Genomic DNA, 27291 nt, shown 5'->3' with positions numbered 1-27291 from the left:
GCATTTTAAAAATTCTGCTGTCTTTGAACCTTGCACATGTTTCCAGCTATGTCGGGGAAGGTGACCATCATTACCTTAAGGATTATAGAGAAAGGGCAGGGAAGTGGTTTTGAGGAATGTTGGATCAGCCAGGATCAGGCATAAGGGATTGATTGGCCTTCTGCTGTTCATATTTCTGATGGTGTCATTACATTATGTTGCTATTTATGCTGCTTTAGGGCACTGTGGCAGTTTTGTGCCCTGGCCCTGGCACTTTCTTTTTCATTCAGGATGGGCAATAAATAGTGGCCCAGCCATGTGCCACATTAACTTCTATTAACAAGCGAAATGCAGGAAAGTGACTTCTCATCTAGATCAGTGATAGGAGATGTTAAGAAGTAACCTGTGAACGGATTTGGCTGGATTGGAGATTACAGCTTTGTTGATAATCATTGGAAGTCCAAGGAATGTAAAAGAGACAGAACAGTTCCAAGAACAATTACCAGGTATTATCCAACATGTGGACACCATAGAAATGACTAAACAAAATCTATCACTAGAAGTCAAAGTAATACCACAGGCAGATATTAGATAGCTGAAATGTTCCTCAACAATTAGGATTATTTCAAACTAAGTACTTGGCAGGTCTGCAGTGATTAAGGGTCAGAAAGCAGATCCCAAATTAAATAAGTTTACACTGGCAGCTCACACTGAAGTTGCAGCTGAAAGAATTCTGGTGTGTTATTCATTTAAGTACGGAATTCTGGTGAGGAAGTGGAGACACTTCCAGAGACCTGTGAATGAGAAATTTATGGCTGTTGATCAGATAGTGGTATCACCCAGATATTGTCAGGAGACGCTGTGAGCATCACACGAGAAAAACCTATGGCAGGACATACAGAAGTATGGAAACGTTACACAAGCTTTTCACATTTGTGACAACTCTGGGAATAGTGAGGCTTAATATCCAGCACTACTCCAGTAAATTGTGCCACAGCGTAAACCATCCAGAGCAAAAGAAATCTAAAATGTAAAAGGTAGTCTCAAGGAATTTAATTTTCTAATGTCACCACTTTCTACAGTGAGTTTACTCGCTTTGATGTTCGCATCCAAGTTCACGTTGCATTTATTCATTTGAGAAGACTAGGTTGGACAACACACATGTCAAAAATATCTTCAGTGCAGACAAAAGGTGAATTATGTGAGCTTGCATAGATTCTGTTCTTCCTTCTTAGGTAAAGACATTCTTGTTGAAAACTGGTGAAACAAAATAACTACCTATTCAGAACACTCAACTTTAAAAGCAAAGCCTAACTGATATTAAAATATTGGTCTGCCCCACAGCGGTCTAGTACATTACTGTTACAGTTTAGCAGTTTATGAGAGTCCATTTCAAACGTGTTAATACAAAATATTATTTCCTTACCTGTGGTTGTAACTGATCGAATCTGCAATGCCTGAGTTGGAATCATATGACGAAACCTGAATGGATCTCGATCATCTGAGACTGATCCTCTCTGAGAAATGTTTCCCTATTTTGTAGGGTAAAAGATGGCATTTTATGTTGCAGCTTTATTAGAAACAAAACCTTTTAGAAAAGCAAATGTGGTTAATTGATTTGTTTAGTAACTGCCCCAAATGATTTATATAATAGATGCTAAAATAAAATACTGACTAGCCAAAATTGAGCAATTTAATATAAACACAGGCTTGCATGAAAAGGTCTCATAATTATAATACTGTGTGTTTTCAATAGTCTTTCCTGCTTTGTTTTCAAGAAGAATAACTGTCGTATTTCTGTTTACACATTAAAGAATATCAGTTTTCCAATCTTTCCTAAGCTTCAGATCACAATTGTTAGTACTTTTAGTAGTTAAATATCACTGAGCATGTTTTGCTGTAGTGATGCCGCATATCATACATCAATGTAAAATCTGGCTTTGAATCTGGCTCTGGTCTTCATCCGAACGTTAATCAATACCACCGTTTTCTAGTTGTGTAATAATCAAAACGAAAATATTTCAGAAGTATTCTGTCCCAAATCATAACAGAATCAAAAACTGGGTTTAAAAGCTTCCTTTTACCATTTGTCAAACAGACACACTGCTCGAAACTGGGTTTGCTTGACATAAAACACCATTGTGTTTTGCAAATTAGCCCTAGATCTAATTGTGACTGATTACAATTCAGTATTTTCACCACTCATACTACAGCAAAACACTGAAACATCATCTCACTGCTTACTAAAATAATTTCGTATTCATTGGTCACAACCAAATAAAAATTCTTTTATTTGAACCATTTCATTTCTTTGAACCTTTAGCAATTCCATAAATTTAATGCAAAATTAAATAGCTCAAACGTGTATTGTCATTTTAGGATAGAAAACTTACCAGTTTCCTTTTCTGCTTGAAACCATCTTTATACACAAGAACAACTGCAGTTTTGAACACTGGAAAAGTAAAATGAAAAATATGATTTAGTGCTCCGAAACCATGTGTACTGAAGTTCTTGCAACAATGCAAAATGGTTTTATACATATGCTATGATAAAATTGGTGGACCAATGCAGCAAATTACGTAGGTTATGAGATTAGTAAAGATTCCTTTCAAATGGTTGTTTCACACCAGTCTGAGTTTCCTATAAATATACCAATTTATATTAAGTTGCACTTCTGCAACCTAAACACAATAAACCTCAAAACTGGAACGTACCAAATGCTGCTAACTCAGGATCTTTCTTACACTTCCCAAAGGATGTGGGAGGATTGAGCCAAGTAACTGTAGAATGGAGAAGAAGGTCTCCCATTGAAAGATCCACAACCTATAAATGAAGATGACATTATATATATTTACAATTATTGATACAAAATATATTTCAGGTCTCTCCTCACACAGATCATATAGAGGACTACGATTCTGGAAAATTTTGTACCCTCATTAATTTTCCATAACCCTCAATTAGAAACTGCACTTAATTCTAGATTAAAAAGTAAGGCAATTAAATCTATGACTACTGTCACAGATGCCTTAAATTTACCTTCTGACTGACCCATTATGAGATAATATTAAATTGGCTGATAGTTTTTGTTAAAAACTTTCAGCAATTTTGCATTTTCTTTGGAAACATTTACAAAGACCCAGAATTTGCAAAAATAATTGTCAGTATCTGTTAGTGAAGCACAAATTAGCCAACACCACATAGTGAAGAATTGATACCTGTGAATTGCAAATTATCATAACATGCAAATTATTATTGCTACTCGCAACTCCACTATGAGCTTCTAATAAAATAGCTTCTAATGCCTAACCTCTGCACGATTTCCACGGAGTTTGTGTATTTGCACATTAAGTATACATGAAACATGCCATTGAAATGCCTTTTATAATAACATCATGATCCTTGATAATAACTATCAATCATTCTCTCATGTACACAGGGTGGAACAGGAGTGCCAGTCCTTAGTTAGTGATTTGTTGTTTAAAGATTTTGAAATGTGAATCTTAAATTTTTGCAAATGTCTTACTTTTCCTTTCTGACTTTTAATCTCGCTTAAAGCAACCTCTCTTTACCACTATTTCTTTCCTATCAAATTAATGGTGCAAGCCTTCAAGGAAATACTGGGCCACAGTCATCACTATGCTTACCCACCAGCTTGATCTATTTTCTCTATGAGGTGCCTTGGGATGTTTTATAAATAAAGGTTTTATGCAAGTGCAAATTGATGGTCCATTGGCAAATTTTTAATCAACCTGTTTAGATGAGTTGTGACACATCACTGGAACAGATGGGTCCTGAACCTGGGCCTTTTAGCCCAAAGGCAGAAACACTGCCACTGTGCCACAAAAACCCTTAACATTAGGCTCCAGCAAGATTTGAACGTGGATTGATGGATTCAGAGGCCAGACTGTTCACCATTATACCATGGGTGAAGAGGATAAGTGAAACTAGCTAAAAGCAATGAACCTAAAATAAGGATCTTGGAGACTATGGTTGTAATAAAACTTTAACCTGTCATTACCAGACCAGCTCTCTTTTTTTTAAGAAGAGGTCATTTGTTGACTCCAAATTTAATTCCAAAACTTTTAAAAATAACAAACATTCCACTGCAATCAATTAGAAGTGCAGCATTGCTTTTCCATCAACTTTTAGACTCAGTTCAATTCACCAATTGTGGTGTAGGTGAAGGACAGTAATAAGTTTTCATTTTCTAATTACAAACTTGTTTTATTTATTATTAGTCAGATAATGCATTTTTAAATTTTTGCCCAGTTTCTAAAGAGGGGCATTTAAACAGTCCTTGGATAAACATATGGATAACGATGGGATAGTGTGGGGGCAGGGGCTTAGATTAGTTCACAGGTCGGCGCAACATCGAGGGCCGAAGGGCCTGTTTTGCGCTGTATTGTTCTATGTTCTAAAGAGTCCAGTAACAGCATCAAACGGCACCCCTGTTTCAGCTTGTTTGCCGCTGAAATCTTCAGCATGCTTATATAATCACTAGATTTAACTATTTCAAGGAAAACTTAATCATACAAAATTTTATTGTCCATATTTTTAGTTGCCTCCACTCCCGCTCATCACCCACCCTGTAGTCATTGGCATACACAGCCTCCTTATGAGTGACATATCCATTTTAAAACTTTAAACTATGTTTTTATGTTTTTCCAAGATCTTATCCTTTCCACTCTCTGCAATCTCTCCAAACCACAACTATCCAATGAGCTGTGTTCATCTTATTCTCATCACTTGAGCAGGACCAAGTTTATGTGCTCTAGTATCAGGTAAAGACTATCCCTTCAGCTGCCTAGACCATAAGATCTGTGAACCTTTCCAATTCTCTTACCTTTTTCAAGACAGGACTGAAAACCTACCACTTTGACAAAACATTTGGCCTTATGCACTCAGTATAGTTCATTGTCAAATTCTGTTTATGAAGTGCCTTGTGATGTTTTACTATATAAAATGCAATATAAAAATACTGATTGTTGTTGATAATGTGCAGGTTTAATACATTGCTTGCCATAAAGAGCGTATGATTGCACCTTCTTCTAATGGTATGTAAATTATCCTGTCTACTCCAACTTACACGATTTCAGTGTCAATAAATGTAATACCTCATTACAAATAATAACAAGGCTAGAGGACTTTCAGAAGATCATTTTGCAGTGGCCCAAATATCTTCTCTGCCACCAAATCTGTCAGGAAAGCTTTATGGTTCCTGGAATATTCATCATAGAATCCCCATGGCCCTTCGGCCCAACAAGTCCATACTGACTCTTGGAGCATCCCACCCAGACGCATCCCCCTATAACCCACCTAATGTTCCCACCCTGAACACTACAGGCAATTTAACATGGCCAATCCACCTAGCCTGCACATCTTTGGACTGTGGGAAGAAACTGAAGCACCTGGAGGAAACCGATGCAGACATGGGGAGTACGTGCAAACTCTACACAGACAGTCAACTGAGGCTGGAATCAAGCCCAGGTATCTGGTGCCGTGAAGTGGCAGTGCTATCCACTGAGCCACCATGAATATATTAAGATCAGTTCACTGGTCCACTTCACTGTCAATTTCAAGCTAATCAGATGAACATCTAAGGAATTTCTAACAACTGGAATCAAATTTTAAAACATGCCAAATTAAACCATCGACTTGATTATAACAAATGTTATAGAATGCATATGTTTCATTGTCTACTTCTATTTATAATGTCATTGTGAAGTGCCTTGTCATGTTTTACTATATAAAAGGCAATATGAAAATACTGGTGGTTGTTGATAATGTTTATTTTTCTATTTAATGAATTTATATTTTAAAAAATCTGCCTACTGCATACATCCACAGCTGCTTAACATGATCTGTAGCTTCAGGAAGGGACTTAAGTTTTAGTTAAGTAATTTTGCTAAATTTCAAAAGAAAGGTTACACAGAAAGATTAGGCATTCATTAAGTCATTATTGAGACGCACTCCTTCTTCAAAAGCAGGCCCCCTTTACACAAGAAATAAGGTGAATAAAGAATTTAAAACAGCGAAGGAAACACCTTTCATGAAACATTAATATTAATGTGGCTGTATGGAGACATCTCTTGTGGAGAAATTCACATTAGGTAGCTTCTTCTATTTTTCCACTTGAACGAAGAGGGAAAGTAGACAATCTAATTTGGATCATTTGGGCCACAAGCAAGTAAAATAATAACTGACAACCTGTACATGAATTCCAGGAAGTCAAACTGAATACTTTTCTTACCTCTTTCTTCTCTCCAGTTTGCTCAGATATGAGCTGGTCAAACACAGCTCCATATTCTTCATGTAGTTTCTGCATTTCATTTATGTGGCTTGCTACTTTATTCATGGCTTTCATTGCCACTGGAAGTTTAAAGAAAAGGATTTCTAGTTTCTTTTGTCATTCAATTTATGCACTTATCATTTAGAAATTTACAGCACAAAAAGCATTTCCTTTATTTTCAAACTTATTATAAATCTTTTTGGTTGACAATAACTGACTTCAATTAACCGGAAACTTTGCCTTTGGCTGAGTGGTAAGATACACATTGTGTGGTAGTACACAGGCCATGGAGACAACAAATTCCATTCCCGACCTCCACAGTGGCAGTCTATTCTGATTGGGTTAGGGTAGAATATTACATTACTGTCATTGTTTCTCATCCAAACCGGAGATAGTTAAAACATCTAATTTCTGATCATTACTGACGTTCCTTGTTGGAACCAAAATAACCTCCAGGTGAAGATGCTCACGTAGCTTACCCCTCTTTATTGAATAGCTACCTGAATCAAGCCTGGTTTTTTTGCTTGCACCCTAATTTTTGCAAAGCAAGCAAGGGTTTGTCACTCCGGGTATTTCCTCATTATGCACTCACCCCATTTTGTGGCTGTAATTCTGACGGACAGTGAAAATACCAGCCATTAGGAGGTGTGCTTTGAAGAAATAGGCAGCTACGTATTCTGTTTCCCATTAATGCAGACCATTATGAGGACAGATTGGTGGAAATGGGTGGACAAGTAGCAGATGAAATTTAATGTAGAATTAAATATGAAGTGATTGATTTTTGTAGGAAGAATGCAGAGACAAAACGTATACAATTCTAAAGTGGGTGTCTGATCAGAGACATCTGCGTGTATATGTGTTTTGACAATTGAATGTGACAGGTCATGTTGAGAGAAAAGTGAATAAGACATACAGGATTCCTGGACTTTATCAATAGGGGTATGAATCTAAAGCAATGTAGTTACATTATATTTACATAAAACAGTTGTAGGCACCACATTTTGGAAGGGACATAACACCATTGTTGAGAATGCGGAAAAGATTTGTGAAATGGTTCCAGAAACAAGGAACTTTTGTTTCACAAATAAATTGGAGAGGTTGCCAGATGAGATTTGATGACGATATTCAAAGCATTGCAAAGTCTGAACAGACTGAAAGGATCAAGAACCAGGGCACAGATTTTTAAAAATTGGTAAAAGGAATAATGGTGAACAGAAGGAAAAAATACATTATACCACAGTGAATAATTGTGATTTGGAATGTGCCTACTGAGATTGTGGTTGAGACAGGTTCAATTAAAGCTTTCAGCAGGGAATTTGGATTATTATCTGAAAAGGAAGAACGTGGAGGGTGGTAGTGAAAATGGGGAATGTCACAAGGACTGCTGTACAGACAGCCAGCACAAATAGGATGGGCTACTCTGGATCTTATGCCCATTGCTACCACGCTATTGATGATGTAATCTGCATGTTGGACAACCATTGTAGCTAGCTGCTGCAACACAGGTGGAAGTGAATTTAAAAATAATTCATAGCGTTTCAGTGAGCTTATTTCAGGAAACTTTAGTGATTTTCTTTTTTTTTTGTTCATTCCTATTGCTTTACTATCTGTGCCATTTATTTCCTCTTTCCTGAAACAGTTTTATGTCCCTTTATCCTGGGAGCATCCGATGAAAAGAATGGTGTACAAAGTCCATGAATGTGTTGCGTCATGTGCTTGCATCAAATCTATGAACTATCTCTATCACAGGAACTTCACTGCTACTGGTAGATAACTATTCTGGACATTTGTGCTATCCAGTCTGCCATTGGGCATATCCCTAAATTAACTAATCAACTGTGCACCAACTTAAAGCAAGTCATATATGCAGTGTTGCCTGAATAACCCACTTTATTCAGTTCCTCACAATAATGATTGGCAAGGTGACAAGGTTGTACAATTTTTCCAGAGTGATAAGATCCCCAAAGTCAAAAGATTCACAGCTCAAACCAAATGGCCCTTCACCAACATTACCACATAAATAAATAAGGATGGAATAAATTTTTTGAATAGCCAACTCATTTACGACATATGGGACTGCATTGTACAATGGAATGCTTGCTTCCCTAGCAACTGTCTTGAGGTATTCAGAGTAAGACATTCCAATATGACTGAATTCTAAAACAGACATATTTGCAAAAGTTCTGGGAGATCAGCATTAGTCCCTAGCCATAGCCAATGGCAACTTTCAGGGAGTCAAGCTGAGCATTTGAACAGCAAAATCCATCTTATGGCAGCAAAATTAACCCATCAAAATGGAAGTTGTCCCCCAAATACTGGTCATAAGTAAGTTGGCTATTTAAAGATTTTATTCCGTCTCTATTTATTTAGGTGGTGCCATTGTTGAAGGGCCATGTCCTACTGAGAAAAATAGATGGATATGGTTGTCAGAGAGCTGGACAATTCCAGGCATCATTGCAGGAGTGCCTTCAGCCCAAATATCTTTATCAACTCCATCAATAATCAAGAGGTTCAGTGTGAAGTGTTCAAACTTTCCAAAGTATTCACCTCCATTCACAACTTCTGTAATAATGAAGCAGCACAAGTCACCCTAGAGCAGAATTTGGTTATTACTGTGGGCTGTCAAGTGGTTTGTACCACTTAATAAAGTGCCAGATAGTTATCACAGACAAAAAAAACTCAGTTGTTTTCCTTTACATAGGATATAGCACAGAAAATCTATCACTTGAGCCTCCCCTCACTGATCTTCATCAAAGTTATCGGGATAACATTCAATTCCCTTCTCCTTTGTAGGCTTATCTAGCCTCTTCCTTAAATGCATCGCTGATACTTTCAAAGACTTTGATTAGTGCCAATATCATTGTCTTTGGTGGACAACACTGATCAGAAGCTGAACTGGAGCAGCTTGTAAACAGAGTAGTCACAATAAAAGGATAGAAATTGGATACTCTGCAATATTTCACCTCTTGACTCCTCAAAGTCTAACTACAGTGTCCAAAACTCAAGGCAACAAACAGTATAATGTAATACTCAGCTTTCACCAGGATGAGCGCAACAGTGACAATTCTCAAGAAGATTGAGAGCACAAGGTCAGGACATTGAACTTTATTGGAACTCCCTTCCACTGGAATCAATACGCACTCACTACTTCAATAAAAATACATACTGCAGCCTCAGTATATCCAGAGGGTCCTATGAAGCATGATCAACATTTTGTCGCTATGCTGTAACTTGTCATACAGAGAAGGACAAGAACAGCAATATCACGGAAACAGCATCACTAACAGAATAAAAACCAAAAAAGCTGCAGACGCTGTAAATCAAAAACAAAAACTGAAGTTTCTGGAAAAGTTCAGCAGGTCTGGCAGCATCTCTGAACAGTTAATGTTTTGGATCCAGTGACCCTTCTGCAGACTCCCTCAGTTCTGAAGAAGGGTCACCCAGACCTGCAACGTTAACTTTTATTTGTCTTCTGCTGCCAGACCTACTGAGCTTTTCCAGCAACTTCTGTTTTTGTAACATCACTAACAGGTTCATCACCATGTCCCACACTATCTGATTTTCATCATGCCTTCATTAATGTTCAATCAATATCCTGGAGTTCCCAATATAACAAACTAATTCTCCATGCAGGAGCAGCATCTATACAAGGAGAAAGCATACCAACAATTTCTCAGTATAACTAGGAACAGTAAATAAATATGGCCTCTCCAGCATAGCTTATATCTCACAAACAAAAAGTGTTGTTCAATCCTTACCAACACACTTGCAGAGGGCTCTGAATGCAGATTTTGTCTAAAGTGCAAGGTCCCAAATTTACGTTAGAACGATCATCATTTGGGCAAAATTCTGGAAGATCACTGTGGATCACAGAACTATGCTTTACATCAGTTATCAACATATGAGGAAACGGAGAGAAAACTAGTTATTTCTCGCAGCTTCCAATAAACTACATTTTTAGTTAGTCATTATCAAGTCACAAATGAAAACTTAGTACATTTACAAAAGGATACCTGTTTAGGTTTAGTTAATGGTAGAAATTAGTGAGAAGTAGTGTAATGTTTATGGAGCAACATCAAGTTCAGTGACAATGAAGTAACCTATACTTTTTTTAGCTTATAAAATATTAAAGACTTATTATATACAACTAAAAACATTATGATTACATGTAATTAGGTCACTGCACAGATACTGTGTCCAATTCTGGGCCCCACACCTCAGGAAGGACATACTGGCCCTGGAGCGTGTCCAGTGGAGATTCACACGGATGATCCCTGGAACGGTAGGTTTAACGTATGATGAACGGCTAAGAGTCCTGGGATTGTATACATTGGAGTTTAGAAGGTTGAGGGGAGATCTAATAGAAACTTACAAGATAATGTATGGCTTAGAAAGGGTGGATGCTGGGAAGTTGTTTCCGTTAGGCGGGGAGACTAGGACCCGTGGGCACAGCCTTAGAATTAGAGGGGATCAATTTAGAACGGAAATGAGGAGACATTTCTTCAGCCAGAGAGTGGTGGGCTTGTGGAATTCATTGCCACGGAGTGCAGTGGAGGCCAGGAAGTTAGATGCCTTCACGACAGAGATCAACAAATTCTTGATCTCACAAGGAATCAAGGGCTATGGGGACAGTGCAGGGAAGTGGTGTTGAAATGCCCATCTGCCATGATTTAAATGGCAGAGTGGACTCAATGGGCCAAATGGCCTTACTTCCACTCCTATGTCTTATGGTCTTACGGTCTTACATTAATGTTAAAATTGAAAAAATATTAAAGCACAATTTCTAAATACATGAAAACTTTTCTCAAGTTTCTCTGGTGAACATCTTAAATCCTAAAGATATTATTAGACTGATGGATAAAATATGACCATTCTTTCTGAGGGTGTGAAAACATTACCTTTGGTGCAAGTTGTCCTTTGCTAACAAGATCAGAAATGACATCATACTCTTCCTCTACAATGCTTACAGTCTTACTCACTGCTTTCTTTTTACTGACAGAAGAAAATCCAAAGTCCTTTCACGAAGCTGTTAATGCACAAGCTTTATCTAAGTACACTAAACAGGAAGCATCTAGTTTGATGAAAACTTTGAGTTTGTAATCACTGTATCATTTCTGTGATTAGAAACTCTCACAGACTTATTTTTGACCTGAGCTAGCAATAATCTTCAAATGACCTTGTCATATTGTTCCAGTAATCAATGTTTTTATAATTTTAGAAAACAGAAAATATTGTCTGTATTTAACCATCTCCAGGTTGGCTACTGACTCCCCTCCAAGATACAACATGCATTGTTCAGTCTGGGAAGGGGTGCATTTTTTTGGAGAGGGGGAATAATGTTTCAGTAATTCTCCTGAAATTACAATCTGTGATTGCACTAGTGTGACATGCCTTGAGCTGTATACATCAGTGTCTGGCCAACTCTTGAAGCCACTGTATTTATATGGCTCGGTCTGTTCGGTTTCTAGTCAATGGTAACCCTAGGGATGTTGATAATGGGGCATTCAATGATGGAGATGCCATTGAATGTCACAAGGTGATGGTTAGACTCTCATGTTGGAAATGGTCATTGCTTGGCAATTGAGTGGCAAAAATGTTACTGGCTACTTCTCACAGTCTTGCTGCATTTGGAAATGAACTGCTTCGTTATCTAAGGAGCTGTGAACAGTGCTGACCATTAATGTTTCACGGAAGGCTGGAAGTCTTTGCCACAGCTCATGATCCCACATTCAACAATGACCACTTCAAACAAGGTTCTTGCATATTAGAGTGATGAGTGACCTCTGCAACTATATTCCTGTACCAGCAGGTGAAATGACAGTCAATTAGACAGGAGATAATTTAAAATACCAGTATCATTACAAATGTGATATGCTATGTACAATGAAGCACAACCTGTTCCACATATGTGCCCTCAGGAGGTTTACTTTTTCTCTTTGCCCTCCAACTATGTCAAGCTGCAGGCACAGGGTCCACAGCTGGGGTGCAGGGAGACTGCCCTATATTGGAAAATCTTGGAGGTAACGACCGTGGGGGTATTTATGGCCACAGAACCCAGACATGGTGCAAATGTCCTGGGCAGACGTAGCCTTCCCCTTCTTGGTTTGAAATTCACAGAGTTGAGGTTTACAGGCAAAGTGGAGGCCGGGACCAAACACTTCTAAGGTGTCCTTGAAGGAGTCTAGGAGGGGCCTGAATGTAGATCTTCTTCAGATGCCCACTGCCAAGTCTCCTTGTGAGAAAATGGCACCTGAAGTGAGGCGAAAGTCCCTCATCCCCCAATACCATGTCACATTCCACCTGGAAACCCTGCAGCCCAATGGTCTCAATGTGTACCTTACAAGCTTCAAAATCTCCCCACCCCGACCTCATCCCAAGACCACCCCCACTCTAATCCCTGCCTCCTTGACCTGTCCATCTTTTCTCCCATGTATCTCCTCCCACCTCATCGACCAACCCCCACCCGCACTTCCTACCTACTAGCCTCATACCCACCCCCATGACCTGTCAGTCTTCCCTCCAACCTACCCACCCCTCCCTCCTATCTGACCAACCACATCCCAACTCCCCACCTACACTCACCAGTACTGGCTTCACTCCTGCCTCCTTGACCTGTCCATCTTCTCTCCACCTATCTGCTCCACTATCCACCTTCGAACATCACCTTCCTCTCTCTATTTCAGAGCCCTGTTCCCCTCCCCCATTTCTGAAGAAGGGTCCAGACCCGAAATGTCAGCTTTTCCTGCTTCTCTGATGACACCTAGCCTGCTGTGTTCATCCAGCTCCAAACCTTGTTATCTCAGACTCCAGCATCAGCAGTTCCTACTAACACCTTGTCATTGGTGCTGGCTCCATTGGCTAAAACGATGTGTACAGTCCTGAGTTACTCTGGCAGCCAGAAAGCATTCTGCTGAACCTGGCTCTCTAGGGAAAATACCAAACTGTCCATGGAGACTACCAAACATTTACATACTGGAGCAGGCACAATTGGCATTGTTGGCCACATCTAACTTTCAATCCACTGTCCTGAGTATGTTCAACAAACCTGCTGTCGATCATTTGATTGTTTGTGCCTTTTAATTAAGTTGTTAGTGTTTGACAATATGGGGCCTTTCTGTCTAGGGTTAAACAGGTACCTGCTCTCTGGCAGTCCTCTGACTGCTGGCAACCTGGGGAGCTCTTCCTCAGCTAGCTGTGGAGATGAGCATGTAATGTGCTGTTGACTCCAAACTCGTTAAATACCTACTGAGGTGTCAGTATTTGAACTAATCAAGCATGTGGAAGACAACCTTGCTAAAGTTTCCACAGAAGTCTGTGGCTTCCTCCTCAAAGATAGAGGAGATGATGTCTGGAGAAACTGGTAGCTTTGCAGGTGGAGGCTGTAACAGACAACACAGGGAATGAGTTGTGAGTTAGGAATAGAGTCTTAGGCATCTTAAGACTGTAATCACAATAATCCTAATAGGACAGCAGCATAGAACAATAAATGGATCATACTTGGCTGCTAGGAATGTTAAGGTCTTGGCATTCCTACATGAGAGAGCATGGATCAATTCTGCTAAGGCAAGGATTCTCGCCTCAGAGGGTGACCAAGACAAATGTCAGGCACCCTACCACCCGTCCTGGCTCTCTCTGTCCTATTGTGGGCTGTGTTCTCTTGAAATGAGGTCGGGATTTAGTGAGAAGAACGTGGCTGGTACAGCTGGTAGTGTTGGTACAGGTTGAGCAAATGTGATGTGGTGTACCATATGACTGAATAGGAAATGAATAAAAGGTCAGTGGTTTGGAAGGGTGATATTGAGAGTGCAGATAAAGTGGAAAAATGTAATAGGGTTCTAACTAGATTTTCTGAAAAGGGTGTTCAGCAGTTTGACTAGATTCATGTAAGGACTGAAATATCTATCCAATTGCATGTGGGAGTGGTAGGCCATGAGTCTTGTTGGGGAGGGGTGACGGGATGGGGGGAAGAGGAGAAAGGGTGTAGCGGCACATTTAGAGTGAGATTGAGTATAATAGAGAAGATGGTGGCACTCACCGATCCTTGAGGAGCACAGAAGGCCATTAACCTTCTTGCATGGTTGAGTTTTTCTCTGGATTATGGTCACTGCACTGACTGAACTGGCAACCTTTGACCAGGATGGCAGGGTCCAACATCTTGGTCTCCTCCCATAAGCTTGAAGAAAGAGGATGGACATCCTCTGCAACATCCCATTCATTACGTTGCCTGATCCCCGTCAGCAAAGCAGGGCACTAATTTTTCTCTGATAAAAACCGAAAGAACTGCGAATGCTGTTGATCAGAACAAAACCAAAGTTGCTGGAAAAGCTCAGTAGGTCTGGCAACAACTGTTCTGAGGAAGGGTCACCGGACCCGAAAAGTTAACACTAATTTTTCGTTGCCGGCTATATCTGGGGCAATGTTTCACACATTGCAACTGTTAAGGGCTATTTCTACCTGCAAAGATTGAACTCGTGTACAGCTGGGTTTTGATACTGCACCCGCAGTGGGAAAGCTTAAAGGTGCCCGCAGCAGCAAGCACTTCCATTACTGACGAGCACAATACAGTGGTGCCTTGGGAGCATGCTGAAAATGTAATGAAGTGTGATAACTCACTAGAGCTCAGAAAGATCCTTTCATGAAAGTCCTTGAAATTGACACTCAGCCAGACTTTAGGAAAACTTAGCCCTGTATCTACAATATATTTGGGTTTAGAGAATGTATTTGGAGAAAATAAAGTATGTTCTTCCAAGCAAAAATTGCCCAAAGCACAGGTGCAGAATTCAAGGATTTAATGAAGACAATGTTATTTCTCTGCAAGCTATCAGTTGTATTATTTTGCAGTAGTAGCAAAACTCTCATTCCAGAAAATGTCAGCACTTCACGACACATCCAATTCATGGAAAACTAACACAATATTCAGGAAAGAATACAGAAATATTTACTGAAATTTGCTTCTGTTTAAATGAATTATATTAAGAAAGGCAAAATATAGGAAGTTACTGTCATCTGTTAAGAAGTTGTGTATAGAGTAATCATGAATTGGAAGGCAGGAAGCTAGAATTTATTTGAAAAAAAAATGATAAGGGAGAACAGTGTGTGGTTCCTTTAAGAGGTCAAGTGCTTTTCTAAACTTAGAGATTTATACAGAAAAAAAGAAAAAGGGTATTTCGGATGAAGGGTCTAGGCCCGAAACATCAGCTTTTGTGCTCCTAAGATGCTGCTTGGCCTGCTGTGTTCATCCAGCTCCACACTTTGTTATCTTGAATTTAAATCTGGTGGTTTTGACAAACTCGGACCAATGCAATTGTAAAAAAACTGATATGTTATTCAACATATACAAGGAGAAAGTTTTTGAAAATTGGTGCGAAAGCAAACCACCATCTGAGAAATAAACAGAGATAATGGGAACTGCAGATGCTGGAGAATCCAAGATAATAAAATGTGAAGCTGGATGAACACAGCAGGCCAAGCAGCATCTCAGGAGCACAAAAGCTGACGTTTCGGGCCTAGACCCTTCATCAGAGGGGGGGATGGGATGAGGGTTCTGGAATAAATAGGGAGAGAGGGGGAGGCGGACTGAAGATGGAGAGAAAAGAAGATAGGTGGAGAGGAGAGTGTAGGTGGGGAAGTAGGGAGGGGATAGGTCAGTCCAGGGAAGACGGACAGGTCAAGGAGGTGGGATGAGGTTAGTAGGTAGGAGATGGAGGTGCGGCTTGGGGTGGGAGGAAGGGATGAGTGAGGAAGAACAGGTTAGGGAGGCAGAGACAGGTCGGACTGGTTTTGGGATGCAGTGGGTGAAGGGGAAGAGCTGGGCTGGTTGTGTGATGCAGTGGGGGGAGGGGACGAACTGGGCTGGTTTTGGGATGCGGTGGGGGAAGGGGAGATTTTGAAGCTGGTGAAGTCCACATTGATACCATTGGGCTGCAGGGTTCCCAAGCGGAATATGAGTTGCTGTTCCTGCAACCTTCGGGTGGCATCATTGTGGCACTGCAGGAGGCCCATGATGGACATGTCATCTAAAAAATGGGAGGGGAAATGGAAATGGTTTGCGTCCATCATGGGCCTCCTGCAGTGCCACAATGATGCCACCCGAAGGTTGCAGGAACAGCAACTCATATTCCGCTTGGGAACCCTGCAGCCTAATGGTATCAATGTGGACTTCACCAGTTTCAAAATCTCCCCTTCCCCCACCGCATCCCTAAACCAGCCCAGTTCGTCCCCTCCCCCCACTGCACCACGCAACCAGCCCAGCTCTTCCCCTCCACCCACTGCATCCCAAAACCAGTCCAACCTGTCTCTGCCTCCCTAACCTGTTCTTCCTCTCACCCATCCCTTCCTCCCACCCCAAGCCGCACCCCCATCTACCTCATCCCACCTCCTTGACCTGTCCGTCTTCCCTGGACTGACCTATCCCCTCCCTACCTCCTCACCTACACTCTCTCCACCTATCTTCTTTTCTCTCCATCTTCGGTCCGCCTCCCCCTCTCTCCCTATTTATTCCAGAACCCTCACCCCATCCCCCTCTCTGATGAAGGGTCTAGGCCCGAAACATCAGCTTTTGTGCTCCTGAGATGCTGCTTGGCCTGCTGTGTTCATCCAGCCTCACATTTTATTATCTGAGAAATAAACATCTAGTTCTCACGAGAAATAGCTAAACTCTCTAAGAAAGCACCATGGCACTTCTAGTTAAGATTCCTCTCCAAAGATGCAACAGAGAAAACATCCCTGACAGCCAGATCAGCAGAAGAAAGGCATTTATGATTGAGAACAGCAAAAAAAAAGGCAAGTGGACTTTGAGAGACTAAATTTTAATTCATTTTCTTATTACTTGGGTTTATACAAGTGGGACTTGTGTTTATTGGAACAGCATATCACGAACATTTAGTTCAGTTATGGAATAGTTAGTAGTTAAGGGGAATGGTTTGTTAGTAATTCTGTTAATTTGTTCACTGTTACAGTTAAATAAATAAATTGTTACTTGTGACTTACAAAGTGAATATCAGGGATTTTCTTTCATTTAACCAATCTTTTTAACAGATTATAAATGCGAGGCAAGCTTTTCTGGGTGTTTCAAGTTGAATTGTTAGAAGGGAACCTCTACTCCTGCCAGAACAGATTGGGGGCTTGTGTTCTGGTTTAATTATCAGAGGGGTTCGACCTACCCTCTGTAACATATTCTTTACAGATGACCATAACAGTTAGGGACACCCTCAGTGTGTTTCTTCTGTCCAAGCTAGAAGGAACACTGGGACACACTCTCTTTTGAAAATAAATATGAACATGAAATTAGTAAAATATTTGATTCATGAAAAACAAAGGGGCATCTGACTAAATTTTCTGAATATTGTGCTCAGCAGTTCGATTATAGTTGTTTGAGGACCAACGCATTTAACAGTTAATGTGGTAATAAATGAATCCAGACTTTTTAAGCATACCATTTTGAACTATTCAATGCTACCTTATTAACATTTAATTAAGTCACAACAAATTCTACATACGGTACAATCAGTTCAATGAATACTGTTTCAGTTTTTAAAATATTCAATCTAAATGAATTGGCTACCATCTGCATAAAGGCAATGGCAATCTCAGGATCACCATGCAAGATCCTGAGTAAGTGTAGCAGAAATAAATCAATGTTAATCAACCTCACAATACATTAATCTTTACATTACTGAGATACCAAATGTGAGAACAAGCTGCTTCTTCCATACATTTTCTTGTGTCTTCACCTCCTTCCACAGTTAGTTTTTCATCGCATTTTCCCCACCCTACACTCTTATCTCTTTGACTTCTTTCAAGCTCAACTCTGTACATTGCTGTCTGATGATGTGCAAGTGCTAACAGGTACATGTATCCCATGATTATTCTGCGAAATGAAACAGATATAAATGTAAAATCTGTGTAATTCTTACCAGTTAAATGATAATGTTCTTCACTGTCTGAGTCTGTGAGAGAGATCAGCTCCTTCAGAAGCAGGGGATATTTCAGAACACGCTGAATAGGCTTGATCAGGTAGGACTCTAATGTTGATGAGTGCTGCTGCTTAGGATTCTGGGCATCCAGAAAGGCCTTAAAAGCTGGATTAACTTTGGCTAAATAAAAATAGTATAAGAAGTAACAAACAGAAATTGCAACAAGCAGAAAAAAAACACATGAAACTTTTGAATATTACGTTGTTGAAAGCATTCTATTTATAGAAAGCAAGTAGGAGTAAATTCTTCAACAACATTCCGGTTTTGTGTTAGAATTTTCTTCATTTACTGATTGTCTGAATTTTATATACACATTCGTTAAAAGCAATTAATATATAAATATCATGCTTACCATTACAGCAAGAGACACAATACATTCATAATGATGAAAGAAATGCAACCTAAACTACGTGCAAAGTGTAATACAATTACCTTTAACAAGAACTTTGGGAACCTTGGTATGACTGGCACAGAATGCACTGTATAGCTTGAAACGATCAGCATAGTATAAAAATGAACCACCCAAGGAGAACAGTACTTTCTGCAAGAGTAAAACAAAATAATCAATTAACATTTTGATTAATACTATCTATGGACTGTACAAATTACAAACAGGAGAAAGCCATACAGCCCCTTGAACATGTTCCACCATTTAATAAGATAACGGATGTTTTAACTGTGATCTCAAAACTGCATTTCTGCCGAGACCTGATAGTCTCTCACCCCCTTTACTCATTAACAAAGAGTCTATCAAACTCCACGTTTAAAATATTCAAGGATTCTGCTTCCACCACTTTTCAGGAAGAGAATTCCAAGGACTCAAATCACTCCTAGAAGATGTTTTGCCTTGTAACTGTTTTAAATTGGGCACCCCGATTTTTAAACAGTGACCTCTAGTTCCTGATTCTCCCACAGGAGGAGTCATCCTCTCCACATCCACACTGGAAACTTGTGCCTGCGAAGCACTGACAGTTTCTTTCAGAATACAAGCAATAAAGCAGCAATCAAAAGAAAGGGTGGAGCCACAAATAAGTTTTTCCTTCAGCCATGCCCCTTGCCTCCAGATGTGTTAAATGGGTACTTTGCATGCTTCACTGCGAAGAGTCTGTTGTTAATGACAAAAGGAGGGGGTAGTGGAGAAATGGGTAGGATGGAAATAGATCAAGAGCTCCTTCAAGATTGGCAAGCACTGAAAGCAGAAAAATCATCTCATCTGGATGGAATGCATGCTAGTTTGTTGGGATAAGTTATAGCTACCAACCTCAAGGTGGTGGCAGAATAGCAGTGCAGCATTCGGGCTCCTCAGCCAAGGACTCGGCCTCCGTCCCATCTACTTTTTTTTTCTTTTTACTTTTGCTCTTCTTCTTTCCCTTTTATTTTCTTTCTTTGAAGCATTGTGCAGCTTCAGAGGGGCATCGGTAGCATCGGAATGGCAGCAATGAAGCAAGCGTTGAGGAACAAGTTCAAAAGGTCGGAGGTGACAGTGTCGTAGAAAGCTCCTACAATAAAGGAGCGAGTTCCAAGGGCCAACAGCAGCAGCAGATGGACTGAATTTTGGGGCCTGTCAGCAGCGAGTTAGTAGAGACTCGTGCCTTCAGGGATGGAGGCCCACTTACCTTTTGAAGGTAAGACTTCAGCTCTGCTTCTTGCATTTCTACTTTTGTTTTTTGTTTGATTTTTTTTGGTGTCTGAATTTTGTTTTTGCTTTTGTATCCAGGATGACAGTGTCTGATAATTCTTTTTTGTATCTAAGATGATGCCAGAAAATGGAGACTTTGTACACATTTCACTGTATGCCTGTATCCCTGCACTTCAGAACATGCAACAACAATATTGAATTCTAATTATAGATTGTGAGGGCTACCAGAACAAACTCCAGATATTGAGGCTCATTGCAAAATAAGCAGGGCTTCACCTGACAAATAAACAATCACTGATCATAGCAGCAGAATGTTTCTTGTGCAGGGAGGTAGAAGGTGGTGCTACTATATTTTCAAAACTCCTGTCAACTACTTTCCAGTATCCTGTGACATGATCAGTAAGGATCATATTTAATTAAGCCATATCACAAATCTTTCAATCCTGAAGCTGAAGGTGGACAAAAGATTGAGAGCTGGGCTATTATTTTTACTTATGCAGGCTTACCTGATCATCACAACCAGACAACGCATCATCTCAAGGCAGAGTTAGGCCTGTTGTGCCATAGTTTCCCACTCTAAAAGACAGAATACAGAGGCCCTTCTACAAACGTTTTCATTATGAGGGAACTAAATGTGGATTGCAGAGTGTGATGAAAGCTGATGAATATTTCATTATTTAGGGAGCTGTCTTCTGTAAATAGGTGTATTTGGGCTTTTCGGTCCATGAAAATGAAAAGGTCAGAAGATCATTTTGAACATCTTCAAAACAGCATTTCCAAAGAAGCATGAGACATGGTGGCTCAGTGATTAGCACTGCTGTGTCACAGTACCAGGGACCTGGGTACGATTCCAGCCTCAGGCGACTGTCTGTGTGGAGTTTGCACATTCTCCCTGTGTCTGTATGGGTTTTCTCTGGGTGCTCCAATTTCCTCCCACAGTCCAAAGATGTGCAGGCTAGTGGGATTGGTCATGCTAAATTACCCATAGTGTTCAGGGATGCGTAGATTAGGTGGGCTATGCAGGATGAGTCTAGGTGGGATGCTCTGAGTGTCAGTGTGGACTTGTTGGGCCAAAGGGCCTGTTTACACACTATAGGAGTTCCATGAAATGACCAGTAAAGCTCTCTGGATGAAACAAATGCTCGTGTTTACCAAGTTGAGATTTTGCCTACTAAGGAGGCTAGGGGTGTGTGCATGTTCAGTTCAGCAGAAGAAAAGACCCATACGAGCAGAAGAACAGTGATAGTTTTGGCAGTCTCCAAGCTTTGGCAGAAAGAAACCTGAAGTATTCTGGTAGTCCAAGTAGATACGGCTGGAAAAGCCCTGAACTGTTCTTAGAGCTCAGTCAAAAAGTACTGTGTTCATGTCTTATGGAGAGACAGAGAATTACATGTGGTGAATGTGCAGAGAGTCACTGAAAAGATTTACAGTTGAGTAAGAAATCTTGAAAGTGAACACAGGACCAATATTTCACTGGGATTTAGTGTTTATAAAGGATACTGTTGGAAAAAAATTGTTAAATCTCTTTTTCCTGTTTTCAAGATCTTTCCAAATTGTCTTATTGAGCTTTTTTTCTTTTCTTTGATGTAATAAACCTTCTTATTGCTCAAATTACACTGACAGCTATGTTTGTTGACAGACTACCAGGGTAATCAAACTGTAAAAGTATAACTTACAGTTCATCAAGCCAGATTTCATTCTGTTATTACCAATAGCTGGCATCACAACAGAGTCCGTGTCCTAATTTTGGATTAATTTGCTTGTCACAATTCTCATCACTGTATAGTATAAAAAAGGCAGAAGAGAACTTCAGAGGTAGCAGGAACTGCAGATGCTGGATAATCTGAGATAAGAAGGTGTAGGCCTGGATGAATGCAGCAGGCCAAGCAGCAAGATTTGTCTGAAGAAGGGTACAGGCCTGAAATGTCAGCTTTCCTACTCCTACAACGCTGCTTGGCTTGCTGTGTTCATCCAGCTCTACACCTTGTTATCTTAGGAATCTTTGCAGCTTTGCACCTTGATAAGATGCAAAGATTTCAAATAATTATACCAGGATTGAAAGGTCCATATCTATCAGTCTGGATTTGACAGGATATATGTAAAAGAGCTGTTTCCAATTGTGGGAGCAGAAATGGGGCTTTAAATATGCAATAGTCACAATCCAACAGGAACTTCAGGAAAAAATGTTTCATCTAGAGAATCTGAGAAGAGCTAACACATGGAGTTGTTTAAAAAATTATCATTTGTGCACATAAGAGGAGGCTCAATAAACTCAAGGCTGTAATGAATTGGTAGGATAATGAAGAAAGGTTAGTGGACATAGAGTATGAATACCATCATGCAAAGAAATGTGTTTGGCCTGTTTTTGAACAATGTAATTGATTGACGATCCACTGAATTTGCCAACTTATTCTAAGGATGATGACATCTTCACAATACTCTGTGACATCAAAGCACTCATGCTAAATTGGAAGTCTTTATTTTCTCTAGAATCTTTAACAGTGATCGTGGAATAGCTACAAGTTCAATCCAGATTTATTACTGCCCCTCAATAGTAGTTCTTTTCATCCATAGTTCCTGGTGATGGACCTATGCCCATGTTAGCAACTCTTGGAAAAGTATGACTTTCAGCAGCTGCCCCTGTTCGTTATTGCTTGTGAACTGGGATTCACCACATGTGCTGGAAGTAATAAGTAAATTCACAATCACGTATCCATTTTAAATTATACATTTCAACCCACTATAACAACACTTCCTTATTACTCACAACTGTCCCCCCAATCATTTTTGGACCCCATCATGTAGCAAAGCAAAATTGTCGTACAAAAAATTCTTGAGCACTAGTTAGACCCCAGTTAGACAGCACATTTCGGAAAAACATTAAGGTCTTATCAAGATAAAGTGTTTACACAAATAGCACCAGAGATCCAAGTTTTAAGCAACATCAAGAGAAATTTGGGTTGCTCTCTTACAGTAGGGATAGTAAGAAAGATATTTTGAAGTAAACGTCAACGTTATGAATGACTGTGAAATAAAGAGAAACTGTTTCCAGTGACAAAATTATTGACAATGTAGCACACTCTACCAATTTGGAATGCACTACCTGAAAGGGCAGTTGAAGCAGATTCATTCAGAATTTTCAATATAAAATTGAACAAGCCATTCAAAGGAAAAAATTACTATGTTATAGGAAAGAGCAGGACATTTGGTTTATTTCAATGACTGTTCTATAGAGCCATCACAAGCCAGTGGGACAGAATGGCCCTCTGTTGTATTACTTTACGATTCTATGAAAATATCGGAACTGAAAACTTTCAATTTGCATTCATGTATAACTAAAAATAACTGTCAGGTAGAAATAGCAAAAGCAACAGAGCACATGGTGATGCATCATCCTACAGATTTTATTGAACTGTCCAAGCTACATAAATGTGATCTTAGTCTTACAAAAGACTATATGAGAACATCTACTGCATTCTCAAAATACTGCAGATGCTGGTGATCTGAACATGAAATCTTACAAAGAAGAATTGTGGGACTTGGAACATATCTTGTTTTTCTCTCCGAAGTTGTGGCCAGAACTGCTGAATTTCTCCAGAATGTTCTGTATTCATTACTTACTGGATTTTGTCTCAAAGCTTGTGCTATCAGCATTTCATACTACCTTGTATTGGTTAAAAAACATATGGAAAAAAATTTATAGTGATATGGTTGTTTCCCTTCTTTCTCTAGTGGGACTTTATTTATGGAACAAAACTTACAAGGCTGTATATAAAAAAGAACAAGAGAAAACTGTATACTGTGCAGGGGGAAGTGACTATAATCTATGAATTTTGAAACAATTTTACCTTGAACTGATCGACTGTTTCAAGCTTGTCAAGGTCGGACACCAATCTTACACCGTCTTCTAATGTTTTCAAGAATTCTACTTGGAATTGAACCATTTCTCTCAAATTTCCAAAAAGCACATCAAGCTGAAATATAAAAAGCAAACCAAAAACTGATTCACGAAATAATAGTAGGTGACTGTTATTTAGCCATGCCTGTTTGAAAATATATTTTCTTACCTCATCTTGAGTAAGAAAGACTTCTTTCTGCAGAGGTTTCAAATATTTCTCCAAGAGATAATTCAGATCCTGTAAACCAAACATTAAACTTTAGGCAAACATACAAGAAATAATTTTCAATCTACTTTCAGTAAAAATTCTCAAGTTTAGAAGTGAGCCTAATTTTACACATTACTGTGCTGCACTCAATCTCTTCAGAAATCTATACCAAGGTTCCAGCAAAGTTAAGCCAGAACTGCTGCACTTTATTTTTCAAGATTGTAAATTCAGCAATTAACAGATCAAAGCAATATTTGAAGGTAATTCACAACAATTTTCACAATGAGAGTTTCTGCATTATTTCAAACTGATCTTCTTAAAAATATTTTTCAATGTTCACTAAAAGGTAAAATATGTTGGAAATATATAACCAAGCTGTGGCTGTGAAGAGAAAAGACAGATTCCTATCTGTACCCTTTATTAGAACCTAAAAAAAATTCTAATAATAAACATATTACATCAGTTAAATTAACATACTTATATCAGAAATACCTGAAAGATTACAAGTGCAATCCTGCAACACACGGAAGCATTTTACTTCTAAGAAATTAACTTCTAAAATACTGACATGCTCTCATTTTTCTTACAATATGGTGTGCAGATCATATAAGTGCACTCAATATTAAGTTACTGTAAAATTGCTTACAATTGAAAAAGAGATGGCCCATCCTGAAAACAGTAGATAGGTTCAACCTATCATTTTGACCAAATCAATAGTCATTTTAGAAATAGACTGCCGACGCTGGAGAATCTGAGATAACACAGTATGAAGCTGGATGAACGCACCAGGCCAAGCAGCATCAGAGGAGGAGGAAAGCTTTCCTGCTCCTCTGATGCTGCTTGGCCTGCTGTGTTCATCCAGCTTCACACAGTGTGATCTCAATAGTCATTTTAGTGGATTTCAAATACAACATTTGCAAAAGTATTCAAGCTACTCTCCCACACTTTCAATTCTGCGCTCTTTAAGACAATGACACTGATGTGGACATGGTTCAAGAAATAACTGTGAACTTCCAGTGGCTTGCAAAGTGCTATTCTTCATGTATCAACCCTGTTGTCACGAACAGACTAATCTACCATGGAGACCATCAGACAAAAATTTATTTATACATTAGCACAAATCCACCCACTCAGCGTGCTGTGATCACTAGATAACCATTGAGAACAAGTAGACGTTATCTATCTAGACTTCCAAAAGGCCTTTGATGCAGTACCTCACGGGAGGCTGCTGAGCAAGATGAGGGCCTATGGTGTTCGAGGTGAGCTACTGGCTTGGATTGAGGATTGGCTGTCTGACAGAAGGCAGAGAATTGGGATAAAAGGCTCTTTCTCGGAATGGCAACCGGTGACAAGTGGTGTCCCGCAGGGTTCAGTGTTGGGGCCACAGCTGTTCACCTTATATATTAATGATCTGGATGAAAGGATTGGGGGCATTCTGGCGAAGTTTGCCGATGATGCGAAGATAGGTGGACAGGCAGGTAGTACTGAGGAGGTGGGGAAGCTGCAGAAAGATTTAGGCAGTTTAGAAGAGTGGTCCAGGAAATGGCTGATGAAATTCAATGTGAGTAAATGTGAGGTTTTGCGCTTTGGAAAAAAGAATACAGGCATGGACTATTTTCTAAATGGTGAGAAAATTCGCAAATCAGGAGTACAAAGGCATCTGGGAGCGTTGGTCCAGGATTCTCTATGGCAAAGGTTAACTTGCAGGTAGAGTCCATAATTAAGGAAGCGAATGTAATGTTGTTGTTTATCTCAAGAGGGTTGGAATATAAAAGCAGCGATGTGCTTCTGAGGCTTTATAAAGCTCTAGTTAGGCCCCATTTAGAATACTGTGTCCAATTTTGGGCCCCACACCTCAGGAAGGACATATTAGCCGTGGACCGTGTCCAGCAGAGATTCACATGGATGATCCCTGGAATGGTAGGTTTAACGTATGATGAACGGCTAAGGATCCTGGGATTGTACTCATTAGAGTTTAGAAGCTTGAGGGGAGATCTAATAGAAACTTACAAGATAATGTAAGGCTTAGAAGGGGTGAACGCTAGGAAGTTGTTTCCATTAGGCTGGGAGACTAGGACCCATGAGCACAGCCTTAAAATTAGAGGGGGTAAATTTTAAACTGAAATGAGACAACATTTCTTCAGCCAGAGAGTGGTGGGCTTGTGGAATTCATTGCCGCAGAGTGCAGTGGAGGTCAGGACGTTGGATGCCTTCAAGGCAGAGATCGACAAATTCTTGATCTCAGAAGGAATCATGGGCGACGGGGAGAGTGCAGGGAAGTGGCGTTGAAATGCCCATCAGCCATGATTTAAATGGCAGAGTGGACTTGATGGGCCGAATGGCTTTACTTCCACTCCTACGTCTTATGGTCTTATGGACCCCCTCAGTATTGGCACTCTCCCAACCCACAGACAGTATGCTGATGAGCGAGTCTTTCTGCTACCTCAACATCTGTCATTTCACTCATTTAAAGCCTAAAGAACATCATTCTGTATGGGGATGTGGAACAAGATAGGCAATTTATTCAAACAGAACCCTAACTCTAATGTAAATATAAAAATTCAAAGCAGGGTAATAAAGCAAGTGTCATGAAATGACATTTTTTTTCCCTTACCTTTACATATGTCTGTTCTGTTTCCACGAGTTCACAAATGACCTTACGTAATTTATCAGCATCAGTGAGTTGCCGAGATGGTACTTGCGGTAAAGAATCTGAAGGCTGTGATGACATGTCCGATGGGCTTAATTCATGCAGACCACGGCAAAATGCTGTTACTTGCTCTGTGCTCTATTGAGGAAAATGAGGAATGAAAGTTTACTTCTAAGGTATATTTTGTTCCAAAAAAGCAAGTTTAAACTTACAGTGATTCAGATATTATGACACACAACACATCATATTATCATAAACTATTTTATACAGTTCTCAGCATACAGTGATGCTCAGTAATTTTCCATCACGGTCCTTGGCCTGAAGCTGCATGTTAACTACACAACACAAATTAGGTGTCAAAAATTATTTTGGGATAATCCAATAAACCTCTAGAAAATCTGCAAGGAAAGTACAAGAAAGAATATAATTTGAGTTGTGAAACAAAAATCACCCATTGCACGATATCAAATGCTCGTTGTGGATATAATCAATCCAAATTCTTTTAGGTAACTTAAGTAAAAAATTTGAATATAAATGGCATTAGAGGACCAAAATGGGATTTGTGGCATGGTTGTACACTTCTGGTAAATGCCACACAGGGTGCCATATTAGTGAGCGCCTTCAGCAACCTCCAAAAGTATCCACTGTAA

At 39.7% G+C, this 27291-nt stretch overlaps 1 protein-coding gene across 9 annotated transcripts in view; it reads right to left on the bottom strand.

Annotated features, from left to right (window-relative positions):
- LOC125456959 (rho guanine nucleotide exchange factor TIAM1-like) overlaps window positions 1–27291 on the bottom strand; it is a 278224-nt gene that overhangs the window by 10987 nt on the left and 239946 nt on the right. For all 9 annotated transcript variants that reach the window (XM_059650354.1, XM_048540606.2, XM_048540607.2 and 6 more), the window contains 9 exons: window positions 26606–26779; window positions 23953–24021; window positions 23734–23859; window positions 18679–18787; window positions 18187–18366; window positions 6233–6351; window positions 2694–2802; window positions 2373–2431; window positions 1406–1511 (listed from right to left, as the gene is read on the bottom strand). In XM_059650354.1, the coding sequence (XP_059506337.1) occupies window positions 1406–1511; window positions 2373–2431; window positions 2694–2802; window positions 6233–6351; window positions 18187–18366; window positions 18679–18787; window positions 23734–23859; window positions 23953–24021; window positions 26606–26779 (1051 nt within the window). The remainder of the gene's footprint in view (window positions 1–1405; window positions 1512–2372; window positions 2432–2693; window positions 2803–6232; window positions 6352–18186; window positions 18367–18678; window positions 18788–23733; window positions 23860–23952; window positions 24022–26605; window positions 26780–27291) is intronic.

The sequence above is a fragment of the Stegostoma tigrinum genome, chromosome 12 (assembly GCF_030684315.1).
Source record: "Stegostoma tigrinum isolate sSteTig4 chromosome 12, sSteTig4.hap1, whole genome shotgun sequence".
Classification (NCBI taxonomy): Eukaryota; Metazoa; Chordata; class Chondrichthyes; order Orectolobiformes; family Stegostomatidae; genus Stegostoma; species Stegostoma tigrinum.
Note: the sequence above shows the minus strand (reverse complement) of the source record. Positions and strands in the feature narration are given on the sequence as shown.